The sequence below is a fragment of the Lissotriton helveticus genome, chromosome 2_1 (assembly GCF_964261635.1).
Source record: "Lissotriton helveticus chromosome 2_1, aLisHel1.1, whole genome shotgun sequence".
Lineage (NCBI taxonomy): Eukaryota > Metazoa > Chordata > Amphibia > Caudata > Salamandridae > Lissotriton > Lissotriton helveticus.
Window position 1 is genome coordinate 2,054,456,708 of NC_136059.1, and position 17,957 is coordinate 2,054,474,664.

At 44.1% G+C, this 17,957-nt stretch overlaps 1 protein-coding gene across 1 annotated transcript in view; it reads left to right on the top strand.

Annotated features, from left to right (window-relative positions):
• Positions 1-17,957, top strand: part of TMA16 (translation machinery associated 16 homolog) — a 218,827-nt gene that overhangs the window by 45,619 nt on the left and 155,251 nt on the right. The window contains exon 2 of the mRNA XM_078677011.1: positions 12,965-13,074. Within this exon, the coding sequence (XP_078533137.1) occupies positions 12,965-13,074 (110 nt within the window). The remainder of the gene's footprint in view (positions 1-12,964; positions 13,075-17,957) is intronic.

The following is a 17,957-nucleotide window of genomic DNA, read 5'->3' on the forward strand; positions in this document are numbered from 1 at the left end:
CGCAGTCTGATTGAATTTTCCTGGCAAATATTCCGCCGTGATTAAATGCTTGTGAACCTCCAATATCCTGGATCTCGTACCCCCAGACGGTTTATATATCTCACCACGAAGATGTTGTCCATCTTCAATAAGATGGCACAGGAGACCTTGTTGGCTGCCAAGCTCTGAACCGCAAAGGATCCTGTGAGGAGTTACAGACAGTTGATGTGTAGAGACTCCTCCTGCTCTGACCGCCTGTGGTAGTATCCCCACAACGGGCTCCTTATCCTCTCCAACTGGCGCCTGATTCGATAACTAGGTCCGAAGTCGATCCAAAAATGGCCCTTCCGTTCCAGGCCTGCATATGCTCGATCCACCAGCGAAGCTCCCAACGCACTTCTGGGGAAAGGGAAATCTCCTGCGTGTACGTTAGGCCCCTCCGTAGGTGTTGTGCCTTCAGGCTTTGTAAGGCGTGGTAGTATAACGGACCCAGAAAGATCGCTTGGATAGAAGCTGATAAAAGGCTCACAATCCAGGCCAAATGCCGACAGGGAAATTTCTCTCTTTCCAAGGTTCGGCGCAACTCCCAGTGAATCAAAAGCATCTTCTTTTGGAGTAACCTGAGGCACTGGTGTACCGCATTTACCTTGAACTCCAGAAAGGTCATCTGTTGTGCTGGCACAAAATCTGTCTTTTGATTTATTTAATATAAAACCCAAGTCTTGTAGATGGGATTGAGTCATCCGGAGTTCCAAGAGTAAAATCTGTTTCTCCTGGTGCATCAGAAGGATGTCATTCAGCTACACTAGGAGTTGCACACCCCGTGCCTGAAGCCATTCCACGACCGGCCGCAGCACCAAGGCTCGGAGAACAGACTGAATGGTGGCTCCACCTGGCGCATTGCTGGCTCCGCTGACATTTCTTTTCTTGCCGCATCCTCTGCCACATCCTCTGAGGGGTCGAACCCTCTGAATTGTTAGTGGTCTTGCCACTACAGAGAACTCTTCATCTGGAGCTTATGGGAGCTGGAGTTGTATGAGCGGCCGAAGGAGCGCCCCCTACCTCTTCTGGCCCCCTGTCCCCCAATAAATTGCTGGCTACAGACCTTAATGGACTGTCGGACCTTGTCCGCAGAACGGGGTTGATGAATATCTTCTGCGTTGAGCATGCTCTGTATAATGTCTGAGTCTTGGTTATTAGGAACTCCCAAACTGGGTTTCTTGGAGCCTCCCTCAAGTCTCTAGTGCCTGCTCAGGCCTGGTTTGTAGCCCAAATCGCCATTGGGGTCATCAGTATTGTCCCCGGTATTATCATCCACCCCTTACTGAGGGCAAAAATCGTCCTCCGGTGGGGGGAGGAGGAGGGGGGGGAGAATCCCCCAGCTGGGAATCCTGTAGGCGCCTTTTGAGAAAGACCTGGCTCAGTCTCTCAAAGGCATGCGATAGGGTAGAGGTAGTTGGCATTTGGCCTGTCCATACCCTTGCACTTAGAGGCCCCCAATATACCAGTAGGGGGTTCCATCCAACCTTTCCCAGATGAGGGTACAACACTACGACTTGCGGTTAGTTCAATTATGCACTGGCTTAGGGGTTCCAGAGCCAAAGAGACCTCCTCTCTAATGGTGCATCAACCAATTCTTCGTGGATCGAGAGCAGGGAGTGATCCTCTTCCACAGACTCCCAATATGCATCAAACAACACCTGCCATGATGCACTGATGAAATTAGAGTTCAGAATATTAAGAAGAAACTAAGACAAGCTTAGCAAGGAACCGAGAAAATAGTTTCTATTGAGCCCAGTTATAATTGTATGAACCAATGCTTGTTTGGTACCCAGGGCCTCTAAATACACTCCCCTGCTAATGAAAACGCTCTGCGGGTGAGCTGCTAATCTGGAGCAAGGTTAACTACGAGCGGGGTGCCTCGCTGCCTCCAGCGTGCTCGGGAATGTGTGTCCGTTTCTCACAGTGGAAAGGCAAACTGTCAGACGCACCTATTCTACACACACTCCACTGATTTGGGATTAAAGTTTACATTAGTGTTACTGTATTGTGGATTGCACATAAGGATCTTGAAAATTAGACTTAGAAGTTATACCACCATGCATACATTGCACTCCGCTATAAACTGGGTTTATTCTTGCCTGTTGAGTTTTAGGAGACCATGGATAAGGTGGTGAGCCTTAACTGTTGTGGCTACATTCGTGTGCCAGTCTTCCTCCTCCACTTTGTTTTGACTATTTATTTCTCCTTCTGAGAGCAGTTGAAAAGCTGGCCATTTCTCCTGTGTAGAAAACCAAAAAGTGATGGATTGTTAATTACTCTGCGCCCTAATCCAATTCATTACCTCGTACAGTTACCAACCCATATGTAAGTCAGCAGCTTGTTTTATGTTTTTCTTGACCTCTTGTGCTTGTTCACTTTTTTCTTCTTAAATATATTCCATTGTAATACTTGAAACTGTATTCCAAGATTCTTATAATCATCCCTGCAGCTGCTAAAGGCATGGATTTGATAGCTAGTCAAAAATGCTGATTATATTTTAGGTTTGGCCTACTTTTATTTCTCTTATGATCCATGCCCTCTGTTTTTCAAATGTATCATAGCGAATGCTCATGTACTTGGTGTATTTAAACAAGTGCTCCTTCTGTGTTGTGCTGCCTAGCCCATCCCCTTCAAATCTTCACTTCCTAATTCTATTTCATACAGCTCCTCATATAAGTGCTTCTCTATTCACATGGTTGTGCACCCCAGCAAGGGGCAGCGCACTATTGGGATTTTATGCCAGGACTAAGAAAAACTCTGGCAGCGTCCAGCTCTCTGATAGGGTGCAGACTCCCAGTTCTGTACCTCGGCTAGGAGCTGAATACAGTTTGGAATTTTTCTGAGGCTAAGAGAAAAGTGCTCTTTCCAATCATTCAATTAATCAGGTTTCTAACGCGCAACTACTCACCCGAGAGGGTCTCAAGGGGCTGTTCCCATAGTACACAAACACATTTCTGTCCCCGAGCAAGAAGCCATGTGGTAGTGCTTGCATTTTTGCTTGCATTTCCTTTTTCAAAGTTTATTTGGCTAACTGCGTCCGTACCCCACGTGTATGGGGCAGAGAACAGAAATCGATGCTGTTGCCAGTGGTGCAGTGGTTCCGGCCTCATTGGGGATTACAGCTAGGTCTATGTTTCCCCATGTAGGCAAGGCAGACTGCGAAGACAGCTGTTTAAATATCATCATGGGCCACCTAAGAATAAAGCTCCCAAGAGACCTCTCCCCCCCCCCCCATATAAAAGTTCTATACAATCAACAGAAGGGTATTTGATTGGAGGTAAAGAGGTGCTGGGAATCTTAAGCACTAACCGAAATGTCTTGCTCAGAACTGCGTGTATCATAAAAGAGAGTGATGCAGTTAAGGACAGTGTTAGTTTATCATCAAAAAGTACCCCAAAGACCATCAATCTAATATTTCCTTATTGGAAGAAACCGACATATTGTTTCTCCAAACGTCAATGACTTGACTTGTTCTTACTTAAGAACTTCTTCAATGGTGTACACGAAGATATATTGCGCCAAAAGGATTGATCTTAAATTAAAGGGAATGGACAAGAGTCCGGTTTCTCAATTCATTGCTTTTTTAACCACTTATAAATAGAACAGACATTGTACATGTAATAATTTACAAACATTTGGAAAAGTATACTTTGTGACCACATTAATTAAGAACAAAAAATATACAGACCAAAAACTATTCCTACAAAGAGTGTCCTCACTCAAAGGAAGCCGCACACAGTAGGGTAATTCACACGCATTTAATGGAGAGCTGCAGCCAAGGAAACAGGATACTTGCCCAAACTTTCAAAAGCCCGAGGCGTTTCCTGCTGACACGCACTTAATCATGGGCAAAGTCACTAACAGCGCTCACTCTAAACACCTGATTTAAATCCTGGAACCCGCCCCAGTGGGCGTCGGCAGTCGCGCAGGTTGCTGGCTCCTGTAGTGCCGATTATGATCCTCCTGTGAGGGGTGTAAGCGCTGCCACTTTCAGACCATATCTATACATCACATTTGTCATTGAACATATAAAACGGATTGATGATGGAACATCTAAGGAGAAACATACATGTCTTGTGTCCTACATTGTTGGATTACTGGGCCAAATCTCAATTCAAGCCCTCTTGCTTGCAGTCCAAAACTGTACTGTTCGGCCCCATTTTTAATGGTGGTTAGAGAATAGGTTACTGTACAGATGAGATCATGACTTTCAACACCAGTAATACACAACTTAATGCGCAGATTGTACACTTAATGATAGCTCTTGGCCACGTTCATAAGTACCCGATGCTTTTCGACCTTCGCGGGTGGGCCTGTGGTGTGTTTTAAAGAAGGCTTTCCTCAGGGCTGTAAACTTTGTGGCCACTGTGTGTATATTAAATCAGACCGTTAATATCTGTGAGTTGTCCTTGTGTTTCATAGATCATCGATATATGGAAAGAATTTCCACATATCAGTAAACTTTATATGGAGACATACTGTTAAGGTAGCTAGTTCCTGCTGTTTTTCTCAAGGAGTGTAATGACTTTTTGTGGATGGGTCACTGTGACTTATTTCAGCGTACGGACCTACATTGGAGTAAACATGAAACAAAGTTGTGTATTATTAATAAAAGTGTTTTATAAGAAGACTGAAATACATTGTACTCTGTATTGCTCTCATTAAAAGAAATCGAGAGGAGGGGTAATCCAGGTTTTTTGTTGAAAATGTCTGGTTGTTTTTTTTGGGTTGGTCCTAATAGGGATCAAAAAGAAAGCTGTCACCTTTCCTGTATTGTAACTTCAGGTTGGGAAGTGTGTTCTAGTGGTCAAGATTTTACTCATCTTTGATATTTTGTTGTTTTATAAGTGCAGTTGCATGCAAGGGGCAATCTTTTGTCGGGAGAATATGGCAAAAAGGATTCCAGCTGGTGTACCTCTTATATTTCTAATTAAGGGCAAGTGTGTCTTTATGATGCCCAGTTCGTTGAAGAAGTGGCAGAGAATATGGAGTGATTTTACCTCTATGTCAGAAGTGCTCCACATGTGGGTCTTAAAGTGCCCGTAATTTAAAACATTAACAGTTGTTCGTGGTCCTGCCCGGCTATTTAATGTGCCGCATGTGCTCAGTAACATCATGCTTCTTGGAGCCTCATTTGGTATCTGCGAATGTACATTACCTTAACTACGGACGCTGGGCTGATCTCTCGGGAGTCTGTTTCATCCTAAATAGCGTGCCGGCCGTGGTGAAAACAGAAGGATATAGGCAGGGCCCTGCTTAAGCTTGGGTTACCTGACCCAAACTTCTTATTGTCTTACCTGACGCATTTACTTCCTGTTGAGAAGAAGACTCCTGTGTTTGTTTTTGAATTTGTCTAACTTTATTTTTAAGATGTTGTGGCATGGTACCGGCTTAGCTACTTTGTATCGTCGTATATCTTACGCAGTGGCCCCGAATAGATGTGCAATTTGGCAATACTTCCTAAGCCATTTTACACTTAAATCGCTAATCTCTTTACATATGCATTTGACAAAATTTACAATGGTTTTTATTATTATTCAAGAACATTTTGTGCATATATTACTGCAATTCAAAACATATTCCAAGCTGAATTGTCTTCAAACAGGAATAGGCATATAGGTGCATATTTCTCAAACTCCTGGGATATTATCTAACTTATACTGCCACGTTGTGGTGTGTGACTTAATCACTGCCAGTTTGCACTTGTATGTAACTGCAAGCACCATGTAACCGTTCGTAGGCATAGCATATTACCTCTTTTCATGCCTACAAGTACTACAAAACGCCACAGCAGAACTGGTATGCGATAAAGGCAGACTGAGTTCAGCATCCTTGTGCATGAAACAACTCCACTGGCTACCCATGCGACAGGGCAGTGTTTAAGCTACTTAGTCATGCACATAAAGCACTACACCGCAGTGGACTAAGAATTTTATTGAATACAATTGAATTTTATGCCCCCACAAAGTGCCTACGATCACTTCACCAAGCACAAGCTAGGGTAAAGCTATAAAGAAAGTGAGGACAGGTGGACGTTCATTCTCATACCTGGCAGCAAAAAAGTGAAATGAACCACCTCAAGATCTACGCCTTACAGCAGATTATCTGTTTGTTAGGAAAAAACTTAAAACCCATCTATTTCCTAGATCAGGCCCGAACTGGCCGTTCTGGGCACCGGGCAATCTCCCGGTCGGCCGCAAGGGTGGGTGCCGGTTTTGGGCCCTGGGGGCCGTTTTTGTTGCAGAGCCGTTTTTGCAGCATAGCTGCAAAATCAGCCCTGTAACAAAATCGGCTGAAAAGCGGCCCTGGCAAAGCGCTCGCCCCCCTCCCGCCCGGGGGGCGGGGGGGCCGGCCGAGCACTTTGACAGGGCCGGTTTTGGTTCCCAGTCCGGCCCTGTCCTAGATCCTAGTCCAACCACTCCCGCCAATAACTGTACAACAAATTCCTGCTACCCAGCGCCGTGATATCCTTCGGGATGATTGTTAGCGCTCTATAAATAAATAAATAAATATAGCTGACATTCAGGTGCTGCTGAAGGAATGCAGAAAAGATATGACAGTCTTGGAGGAAGATTTTACAAAGACCTTGTCCAACGGGCATCACTCACTGCAAAAAATAAGAGACCAGGATTGACCACCTTGAGAATGATCTTGGTAAACACACTTATTAATGTAACCAAATGACAGCCAGGTGGGATACTTTGGAAATTCATCACTGACAAAATTGAAGATTTTAGGAGCCATTCCTGCGTTATTTGTGTCCTTATCCATGGGTTCAATAAAGACCTACCAACCTCTGAGCTGGAGACACATGTTAAAAGTTCCATGCAACAAGAAGATAATCTTTGGTCGCACTCTGGATGTTCTCCACCTTACAACAAAAAACTATCTCCAAATCTCCTGACCAGTATTCATTTCTTTAAGGTGAAAGAGGACATTTTAATAGCATATCGGACACAAGAACCTATACATCTCAAAGATGATTTAATAATCCTGTTCCAAGGTGTCTCAGTTGTTACCATGGTGTAGCATTGAGAGTTTAAGGGTTTCACTACAGAATATCGACACCAACAAAAGCATGGTACAAGAATATCGAGGGATAAAATATAGAGAGGTAAGTACATCTAGGTAAATATGGATTTATGATTCCTAACTCCACATCTACATACCTTGAAGATATATGTACCGCATAGGTATATGTAAGTTGAGTTGGGTATTGAAAAGCTAGACTTACTTACCTGTTGATATTTTATTTTCTACATTCTGTTCCAAATATTGTGTTACATTGATCTTGTGGTTTTGCTATTCAGGAGGCGCACCAATTTACAGACAAAATGGCCCACCTATGTCACGAGATGACCCTCCTACAGATGGCTTTACCCATTTTGACTGGCATTCACTCAAGACATAAAAATCGTATCTGTTTGGCTCCCTACAAAGGCAAAAGAGTTTTTCACTTTAAAATAGTTGAAATTCGCCCAGAACTACCGGACACCCTACCTAGGGCCGAGATGCACAAGAATGATGCAACCAATGCATAAGCAGGGAGAAAAGTGTAGCACAACTGTACGATGCTGGTGTGAGAGACTTCAAGTTGGCACTTCAGACGAGTGCTTGTAACTGTATGTTACATTGAATTCTTGTTTTTGAGAATCACAAGGCAACAGTTTTTTGCTGACAACCTTGTGAAACACTTAGAACACTACTACAATTATAATTGATTCTGTCTATATATATATTAGGCTGGCAGCTTGAGATTTCCCTATAAAAGTGAAGAGCTCTGCATTCAAACTTGCATTCTCTATTAGAGCTAGAATTTCTCATATAAGTGGCTGCAGCGGGTCTGGACAAAGGGACCGTGATCCAAGTAGCTGTGTGAATATGTAGGCCACATTCAAGAAAGCTGATTGACTCAATTTTATTTAGGACATGTGTTTGCACTAGTACAGTACACAGGCACACAACAGGTCAACATTTTAAATTATTAAGGGGTATTTTGCAGAGCTCGTCTTTCCTATGCAGTGAGAATTATTAAGGAGGATGTCCACTGTGTTCTGTTCTCAGATGTGCAACCACTTTTAAAAGTTGAATCCATGGTGGGAGGAACGTTTCTCTCTAGTTTCTTATAATCTGTGCCAGGATCAACAATCGGCATATTACTAATAAAAGCTTTATTGTTTCTTTGTATGCACGGTCTGAAAATTTCCATTGCTTTATTAGAATATATCTGCCATGTTCATCGATAAATGGTTAAAGGTGCTGTAGACGAGGATGGCTTATGATGCCCCCTCAGCTGGAACAGGTGATTCAAGCTCAAGAATCTACTGCCTCAGATTGATTTATTGGATTGCGCTTCCACAGTTCTGGTGGAGAAGCATGGGCACCCCATTGACAATCCGTGGCTGCCAAGTTGCGGTGATACCAGCAGATGTGCCGAATGGTGGGATATCCCCCTAAAACTGCTTGTGGCCTGACTTGGCTCCATTGGTAAGTGGCATACGTGTAGCCCTAATAATTATTTGAGAGCGACGCAGGCATAGGAAGGGGGTGCGAAGGGTAAAGGTTAATTTACTCCAGTCAGGTTGCCTGTAAGAGAAACAGGCATGCTAAGGTTTCCTTGCCCCATTACAATAAAATGAGTGAAGATTCCATACCAAAAGGAGTTTTTGTTCTACAAAAAGAAAATGTTGATGAGAATGTTTTGTGAACGATGCTGGGCTGTCCTCCCTTGTGGTTGGAGGAAAATTAAGATTGGCTTGTGGAAGATTTGTTGAATCTTCACCCTTCAACCCCATATGTGCCAAGGAAGCAACCTGAAAAGTTACCAGAGGAGAAGGGAAACCGTTGGATTTTACAACAAACATCAAGCATGATCGTAGGCAATGGAATGTTTGAATGGAGGTGAATTGATCAAGCTGATAAGACAAATACGTTGGTGAGCAAGGGCAGCATACCAATAAGTTATTAGAGTAGCAGGTGAAATGGGCATGTTTTGTAAAGAGAAAATGCATTTATTTGTCATATAAATTGCATTTGAATAGAGTAGAAGTGCATGAAGGTTTGATCACATTGTGGTACTGATTTGAGAATTAGATGCATGAGGTAAGTTAATGGAAGGGTTGAAGAAATAGTTGACTGAAGAACCACCTGATGATCAGTTGGTAGCATTCAAGAGTAAGAATGATATCCAAGGGTTGCAAATGATCTTTTAAGAGAGGTTCCGTGAGGAGTAGTGTGGTGTGGGATTGGCACGGAGAGGTCGAGGATAATTCTGGCCATGTCGTTTTGGATGGTTTTAAGTCTGTTAAGAAGATAAGTTGGGATATCCGCATAGAGTAGGTTACTGTAGTCCAATCTGCTTGTGATTAGGGCCTGGGTGATGGTGCGTCTGGTGTTCAGTGGGAGCCACTTGAAGATTTTATGTAACATGCAGGAATGTAGATGTATGCAGAGGTGACTGCGTTGAGCTGGGAATACATGGTGAGGTTTGGTGTCCAGGTTGAGGCATAGGTTCCTAGCGTGTTCGGTTGGGGTGGGACCTAGTTTAGTGTGCCCCTAGGCAGAGTCCAGTGGTGAGCTATTATTCTGAAAGTTCAGCACTTCAGTTTTTATCAGTGTTTATCTTGAAGCACTTCTCTTTCATCCAGTTGTTTGAAGTTTGTCTTGGTGGTTCCTATTGTCTGAGAGGGAAAAAATTAGCTGGGTGTCTTCAGGGTAGGAGAGGCTGTTGATTCTGTCGGATCTGATGATGCTAGCCAGAGTAGTGATGTACATGTTGAAAAATGTGGGGGTGAGCGATGAGGTCCTTGGGAAGCTTTCCATTTGAGTGCTGGTCCTTGTATTCCTGTAGTGTGGCAATGAGTGTGTGGTTGGATACAACGTCAAAAGTGGCAGAGGTCGAGGAGGATGAGGAAAGCAGTCTGCCCGCAGTCTAGGATGGTGCATTTGTTGTCTATGACAGTAATGAGGGATGTTATGGTGCTATGTTTGTCTTTGAATCCTGATTTTGAGTTGTCCAGGAGTTTATTGCGTTCCTATGTAGTCAGAGAGTTATCTGTTGATGGTCGTCTCGATGAGTGAGTGGGAATGGAAGCAGCGAGATGGGTCAATAGTTGTGGAGTACTTTGTGGTCAGTTGAGGGTTCTTTGATGAGGGTAGTGCCTACAACGTGTTTCCAGCTATCTGGGAAGGTGGCTGTCTTGAGGGAAGTGTTGATGATGGAGGTGAGTGTAGTGCTAATCATGGCTCTTCCAGGTTGTAGAGCAGGTTTATGTGCGTGTCCCTGAGTGAACTGTTCTCATTATTGCCCAAAGGATAGAGGGTCCCTTGCATGAGGGCAGTCAATACTTACTCAAGTTCAAACTTTAAATTCTGGCGTTCTGTTGGGCAAGGTTCCCGCTAGGGTATACTGAATCCGCCCCTCCCTTCCTCCCTCCCATCTTCTCCCAGGCTTTTCATAAGGATTTGAATATTTGCAGCTTGCAAACGGGCCTATACTGGTACAATACAATGGCATTTTGTTGGTTGCTACCCGTACCGGCAAAGTGTGTAAATGGGACACTATTACAATGATGTACAGTTTTGCCTGGGGTGGGTAATTGATCTTCCTCTCAAAGTTACAGTATTGTTTGATAAAAGTGAATCAGTTAAGACCCGAGTTACTGAAAGGAATGCCGAAGTAGTCCCGGGAGAGGATATCAATTGATCTGCTGAAGGCACCACCCCATACCCAAAGAGAATTAAGAGGGCTTCTTGGTTGGTAGGGTATACCAAATTGGCAGGGGATACCAAATTATTCTCTCTTAGCCTTTACAATTGACCTGCAAAGATATACCTGACACTTTGCCCTGGTCAGACGAGTGCCAGAAAGCTTTACTTCAATTAAAGTGTACCCTGTTTTCCTCCCCTGCCTCCAGAATGCCTGAATATGATGATAAAAGATATTTCCCATATTGCACAGAAAGGGACAGGTGCTCATCATCTGTACTGACACAACCTCATGGAGATCAACCACACTGTGTTGGGAATTTTTCAGCTGTGCTTGATCCAGGGGGGTAGGTCTTCTGGGATGGTTATGAGCCATTGTAGCTGCAGTGGTGGCTGTTGAGCAGTCTGATAATATTGTGTTCGGACACCACTTGACATTGTCATCTGCATCGGGCACATACATTTTGCTCACCAGATGTAAAATACAGCATTTGACTCCTGCCCGGCTTATTCGATGTGAAGTAATATTGTTGGGCACCCATACTATTTCTAGCCAACCATATGCTGTGTTCAGTGTTGCTATGCTATTGCCTTTACCCTTCTGCGGGTGGAGGAAGAAAAACTTCATAATTGTATTCAAGTAACGGAGCTATGTGCCATGCCACAACCAAACATTAAAGATGAACGTTTGGAAAATTGTGAGTATATGTTATTCGTAGATTGCTCCTGTTTGAGGGATCATGCTGGAATTTTAAGAGCCGCATATACTGTTTGTACAAATTAAAAAAATATTGAAGTTCTTGAGCAAATGAACGATCTGCAGAGTTACCCAAGTGATAGCATTCATCAGAGCCTGCTATTGGCCAAAAATGTTATTGTAACAGGCCTCGAAAAATCTACTCACCCACTTGCTATGATGGGTCAACTTTTATCAGCGCTCTATTTTTAGGGCCTGTTCTGGTGAGAGAGAGCTCCAGCTGGCAAAGGTTCTGAGCTGGGATGGTGCAGTGAGCTAAAAAACGGTGATGGATCAAGCCCTGATCTTTTGACTGGGTAGGAGTGTTCTGCTTAATTCAGATACTCTGTCCATCACCACCCCCTTTATGAATCCAGCTGGCAAAGGACAGATGTTCTGCTCATTCAGAAAGTAAATGAGCAGTAAAGAGGTCTTGAACCTTGTTTTTATCTTGTCACATGTGTCGGGCCTTCAAAAAACGAGATCAAATGTCAGCTTATGTCTTACAAATCGTTGAATATTATATCCTGGAGATTTTTTTACTTTTCTTTTTCTATTTTATATAAAGAGCTTAGGCAGCCTAACAATTCGAATATACTTATAAATATTATTACATAAGAAAGCCAAGCAATAGGGATAAAATCGACCAAGACATTTTATTATCGAAAATATAATTTAGAAAATCATGACAATGATGATCAATTTACTGACCATGTCCTATCCTATAGGAAAACGAAATCATTATATCCCATTCGTAATTTCTTAATATAGTCCATGAATACATGTCAAAGGTCATGGAGATTATTTTCCTTCAGTATTGAACAAAAAAATAAAGCACACACACAGGTGGCTTGGATTGTGGCTGGTCAAGAATCAGACATGATCGTCGTCCATTTTTCATAAGTCTGCAGATTTTATGCATTTATTGTCAAATAGGTCTTTTATAGAAACCTGTATCAAGTTTGTGGAAAGAAGGCTTACTTTTTGTTTCCAGCTGGGCGGAGTGACTCTTGTTACTTGGCTCAGGTTTATGTAAGAAAGTGGTTCATTCGTTTAGGAGTAAGGGAGAATGAGGTCCACCACAAGTAATAAAGGCACTATCTTGTGAGGTCCAATCCATAGTTTCAGTAATTTAAACCGCTATAGTACCCAATCACACTGTAGGGTCAACATTTTAAATCGTGGCAGCTTTATTTTCAGTGCTAGGTTTATCTTGACAATTAGACTTATTCGTTTAGCTGTTCGACTATTGCTCGTTCATAATGTTTTTTTTCTTTCTGTATCGTTTTAAGTTATATTGAAATAATGTATAAATTGTTGTGGCTAAGCTGACAACATTAATGTCTTTGAGCAGTACAGTAAATGAATTAAGTTTCTGTGTCCGGGGAATAATCCATTACGCAGTATGCGAGTCTGATCATGTATATTGACTGAAAGCCGAGGGATAAACTTTACACAATTACATCTCATGGCCTTGGTATCTTGATTACTGTATTTCAGCCAAAAGTACCTCAAGGCAAAGGAAAGCAAGAGAAGAAAGTTATCCACCCGTACAGCAGGAAAGCGGCTCAGCTTGCCAGAGAAGAGCACAAACAGAATAGAAAAGAAAAGTAAGTTCCTTCTAGGCTAATAGAAAAAAAAAATCCACCTCTTGACTGCTTTTTTAGCACAGGTTGATGGGATGCCAGATGTGCTCTTAGTGTTTTTGTGACTACATTATTTGCTTATAATTAGCTGCGAATTGACAAATAGGTGAGAGTTAAAATCATGATGTGCGATAATGGATTAGAAGCTCTATATTAGAAACTCTGCTACTATTATATGTAATGTGTGCTGTGTTTGATCCTCTGTTAATTGCTGGGTCATAACATCCTCCTGGGTATACCGTGATTACTGCCACTTGGATCCATTTGCAGCCAAATGAAATGTTTGAATTTGAAATATACATTTGTTGTAATAGTTTAGGTTGTCATTATGTTCAACTCGGTGACCTGTTTATTTGTAGTGCGAGAGGCACCTTAATAAATTATTTCCCAAATACACATGCGCAGACACACACACATATTATGCAGTGGTTTCATACTAATTTTACCATGATGTTTTTTTTTTGTGCACACTTAGCCCATCCACATTATTAATCATTACTTAAAATGTGCACAGATGCAGATAGCCGTCTACCTTCAATTACCGAATGTAGCCTTTGGCATGAAAAGCGAGCCTTGGACTAAACACTCAATTTCCCCATTACATTGTCTGACACTGTAAGTTCAGCACATTTTCTGTAAGCAGTTAGAATAAGTAGAGCCTTTCTAGCTATGAACTATCCTTAACCTTTGTTTTTTTCATTGTATGTCAATGTTTTTTATTTTTTTATAAAAATGTGTTTCAAATCGTGTGTGGAGTGTCAGAGTGTTAAGTGGAGTGTCGTACAGTACAGTGAAGGAGAGTCTTGTAGTCTAGTGTCGTAGAGTGGAATAAAGTGGAGTTGAGTGGCATGACAAGCATACAGTGGAGTTGTGTGTCGTATAGTGGAGTGGAGTATCATGTAGTGGCATATTGTACAGTGTAGTGGCGTGTTGTACAGTGTAGTGGCGTGTTGTACAGTGTAGTGGCGTGTTGAGTGGTGGGCAGTGTTGTCGATTGGAGTGTCATGAAATGGAGTTTGGTGGAGTGGAAGGTCATCAAGTAGAATGTCGTAGAGTGTAGTGGAATAGAGTGGAGTTCAGTCGACTGGTGTCGTACAGTTCAGTGTAGTCGAGTGCAGTGTCGTAAAGTAGAGTGGCAGAGAGTCTCCTACAGTGGAGTGTCATTATTTGTGAGAGCACAGTGGATGGTAGAGTGGTCAATTATATGTAGTGTCCGGTCAACAAGGTGAAAAGAGTGTGTATTGCGGTGCGCTACTTATATTCATTTGAAGGTGTTGGTTAAATTGTAAATTAAAGTTTTATATTTCAGAATTTGTAACGTTATTGTAGTTTGTTTGGTTTGTATAGGGGGAAAACATGTTTCTAACTGTAAGCTTTAACCTTTGATTTCTTTCATTGAATTGCAATGTTTTTTTAAATTTTTTTATTAAAAATGTGTTTTAAATCCTTGAGTCCAGTATTGTGGAGTGTCGCATAGTAGCGGAGATTGTTGTAAAGTCTTTTTTGTCATAGAGAGGAGTATTGTAGAGTGGAGTGGAGTGGTGTAGTGTACAGTGTAGTAAAGTGTTAAATAGTTTAGTGGCATGGTGTCTCATAGTGGAGTCAATTATCATGGAGTGGAGCAGTGAGTTGTATAGTGGACTGGCTTGTGGTATCATAGAGTCAGGTATTGTAGACTGTCAGAGTGAAGAAGATTGTTTTAGATTGGAGTAAGGTGAGGTAGACAGTTGTAAAGTGGAGTACTGTCAAATGGAGTATCGTTGAGTACAGTGGAGGAGAGTGTTATAGATTGGAGTGCCGTGTTATATAGTGGAGTGGCATATAGGAAGAGAGGAGAGGAGAGGAGAGGAGTGGAGTGGCGTCGCTGTGTTGTTTGACTGGCAGTTTCTGGCTGGCTGGGATGCACAGAATCCACCGTCCTTGATAGGATGAGTACGATACCCTTGTCCAATAACCTGTGCTCACCCTTGGGTAGCTTGGCACAGAGCAGTCAGGCTCATCCTCAGGGTGAAATTGTAAAGTGTTGGCACAACACCACCCGCGCAACACACTGTGTACACTACAAAAAGGCTCCACAACATACGTATAAAACACAGTTTTTTTGGATTACACACACATTGAAATCAAAACGACATGCACAATGGAAATATACTTTACAGTTCTATGCAATTATAGAACTCTCAAACTAGCAGCAGAACGGCATCCACATATATGCACAATTCAGAGGGTTTCATAAAACCGACATTCCCAATATTCCATACCCCATACAGTTGCAATGGTCAGGAAATCACAGGTTTCAATTACACCTTGTGACCCATCCCTCAGTTACTCAAACGGCACCAGCCAACGATACACATTGCCCCTGCTGGTGACAATTTGATAAGATTATCGGGACCACTAAAGTGGAAGGAAACGGGTACTATGTTTCATCCCTCCCGATTAGGTCTTCCGGGACCCAGTGGTACCTTAATGAGTGCAGGATCACTATTTACTCCTTTCCCCATAGGCGAAAGTATGTGACACCGGAAGCTGGCACACTTCTCAATTGAAGACATTTTTCCCCTGCGGTGAAGGTGCAAGCAGCGGTTGCTCCAGGCAGCCAGTCGTGGGTGCCCACAATTGATATTCTCCCCAACAGAGTACCTTTTGGCATGGGTCCGGGGAGAGGCAACCAGCGGGCTTGGACTGAGGCCGTAATGTCAGGAACTGTCATCCTCCCGAACTGGAGGTCTAGGACAGTCTAGGCTGCCTGCTCGGGTCCCACAGACACTGCACCTTCCCCCATCACCCCTCGGACACCACATGCTTCGGAAAGTGTTAGAAATGGGATTTCTGGTTGGCTAAGGCTTGCGCCAAAGCCAGCTAGAAACCACCACTCTAGTCAGGGCAAGGGAGTTACACGCCAAAGATAACCCCTGCTCACCCCCTTGGTAGCTTGGCACGAGCAGTCAGGCTTATCCCGGAGGCAATTTGTAAAGCATTTGCACACGCACACAGCAACAACATCCCAGACACACTACAAAAGGAACTCCACACAAGGTTATATAAAAATAACTTTTGTATTTTCAAAACACATCAGATAGTAATCACACAATATACATTGCGCCAACTGGCACAGGCAATATTCACAAGGGATTATTTACACAGGACAGGGCCACGTGGGCCACTGTCAGGATCAACACTTAGCAGAAATTGGTACAAGTAAAAATAGATCATAAACCTACAACCAGTAACTACTGGTAATCACTGTACTCCACCTCAACCTGTAACATAAACTACATTATGTACAGTCACATCAGGCGCGAATTACATCATGCGCCAATCTCACCAGCATAAACACATTATGCCATCTCTCACTAGTCTAAACACATTAGACCCTACCACCTAAGTATAACTCACATTTAGGGGCGTAAAGCACAGAGTGAAGTACAATCTCACTAACACAAACCTACATAGGTAAAACAACCTCATAATCATAAACCACAGTTTTAGAGGTATCAGATACAGGGTGCGCAAATATACTGTACACAATACATTTCCTAGCACCACATTTAGAGCACATCAATCACATTAAGGCGTTTCGCCCGATACATATACCATCCCCCCTGGCCAACTGGCCATCCAAGAAGGGGCTCAAATGCCCTGTGTCCAGAATGTCAGGGCGCGCTGCCAACGCAGCGCCGGTCAGCAGTGCACCATCTGTGCAAACCTAAATGTTGCAGCTGCCCACTACTTGCTGGGCAGCTGAGAACAATAACAGGGCCTAAACGCTGCAGCTGGCACTAAGTGCTGCGCAGCTGTGGAAGGCCTGGCACCTCTGTGCCACTTCTGTCCCTCTCAGGGACTCTCACTCCAATGGAGCCTAAACGGTGCAGCTGCCCAATACTTGCTGGGCAGCTGTAGGAGGTAAACTACAGCAGGGGGCTCCCAGTAGCCCTTTCAACAACTTGCGCCAAACATGGGAGCCCTCTAGGCTCTGGAAATCAATACTGTGCACATTGAAGCCCTCTAGGCTTTTAAAACAAATGTGCCCCAAAAGGTTGGAGCCCTCTAGGCTCTAAAAATAACTGGGGCCCTCAGGGGCAAGAACACGGGCCCCTCTGGCCCTCGGGACTCCCATAGGGGTCTTTTAGATAATTAGGGCCATCGGTGGAGCCACGCATGGGCTCGGTAAAAACGGTGGGGCGGCCCACTGCCATCCGGGGCCGCCCTAACTCTGTGCTCCATGTGGGAGCGGCCCGCTGCAAGACGGGGCCGCCCGAGAGATGCCCCAGGCACCGTGTAACATGGAGCCCCACTCGTCGGGGCGCCGCAAATGAGGGTGTCTCGTTGGGGCAGCCCTCTATCAAGCGGGGCTTCCCTACTACCTTCCCCCTTCCGGCTTCACTTATTGGCTCGGCGCGGGGGAGGCTCTTCTCCATCGGGCGGTGGGGCAGGCACCAGCAATGTGCCTCGAGCCCCTCTGCTTCTCTCGGTGGTGCCGGCGGGGCTCTTCCTCACCTCCGGGAGCCCCGCCCTCAGGAATGCGCCACGCTTCGCCCGGTCCCCTGTCCTCGGGGACCTGGACTTTTCATGGGAGCCCGTGAGGCTCCGGACGTGCTCCAGGCACTGGCGCCGCCCACCTCCATTACTTCCGGGTCACACTAGGCAGCGGTCCGGCAATGTTTGGCAAAGCAGCTCGGGCTGTGGCGGCGATTCGCGCGGTGGGCACCCGCTCTTGATTTGAATCGGAATCCGGGCAAAGTTGCGGGGTGGGCACCCGCGCAAATAATTAAGAATCACAGGCATAACGCAGGGTGGGCACCTGCGCCCCCATTAACGATCCCATAAGCGGGGTGGCACCCGCG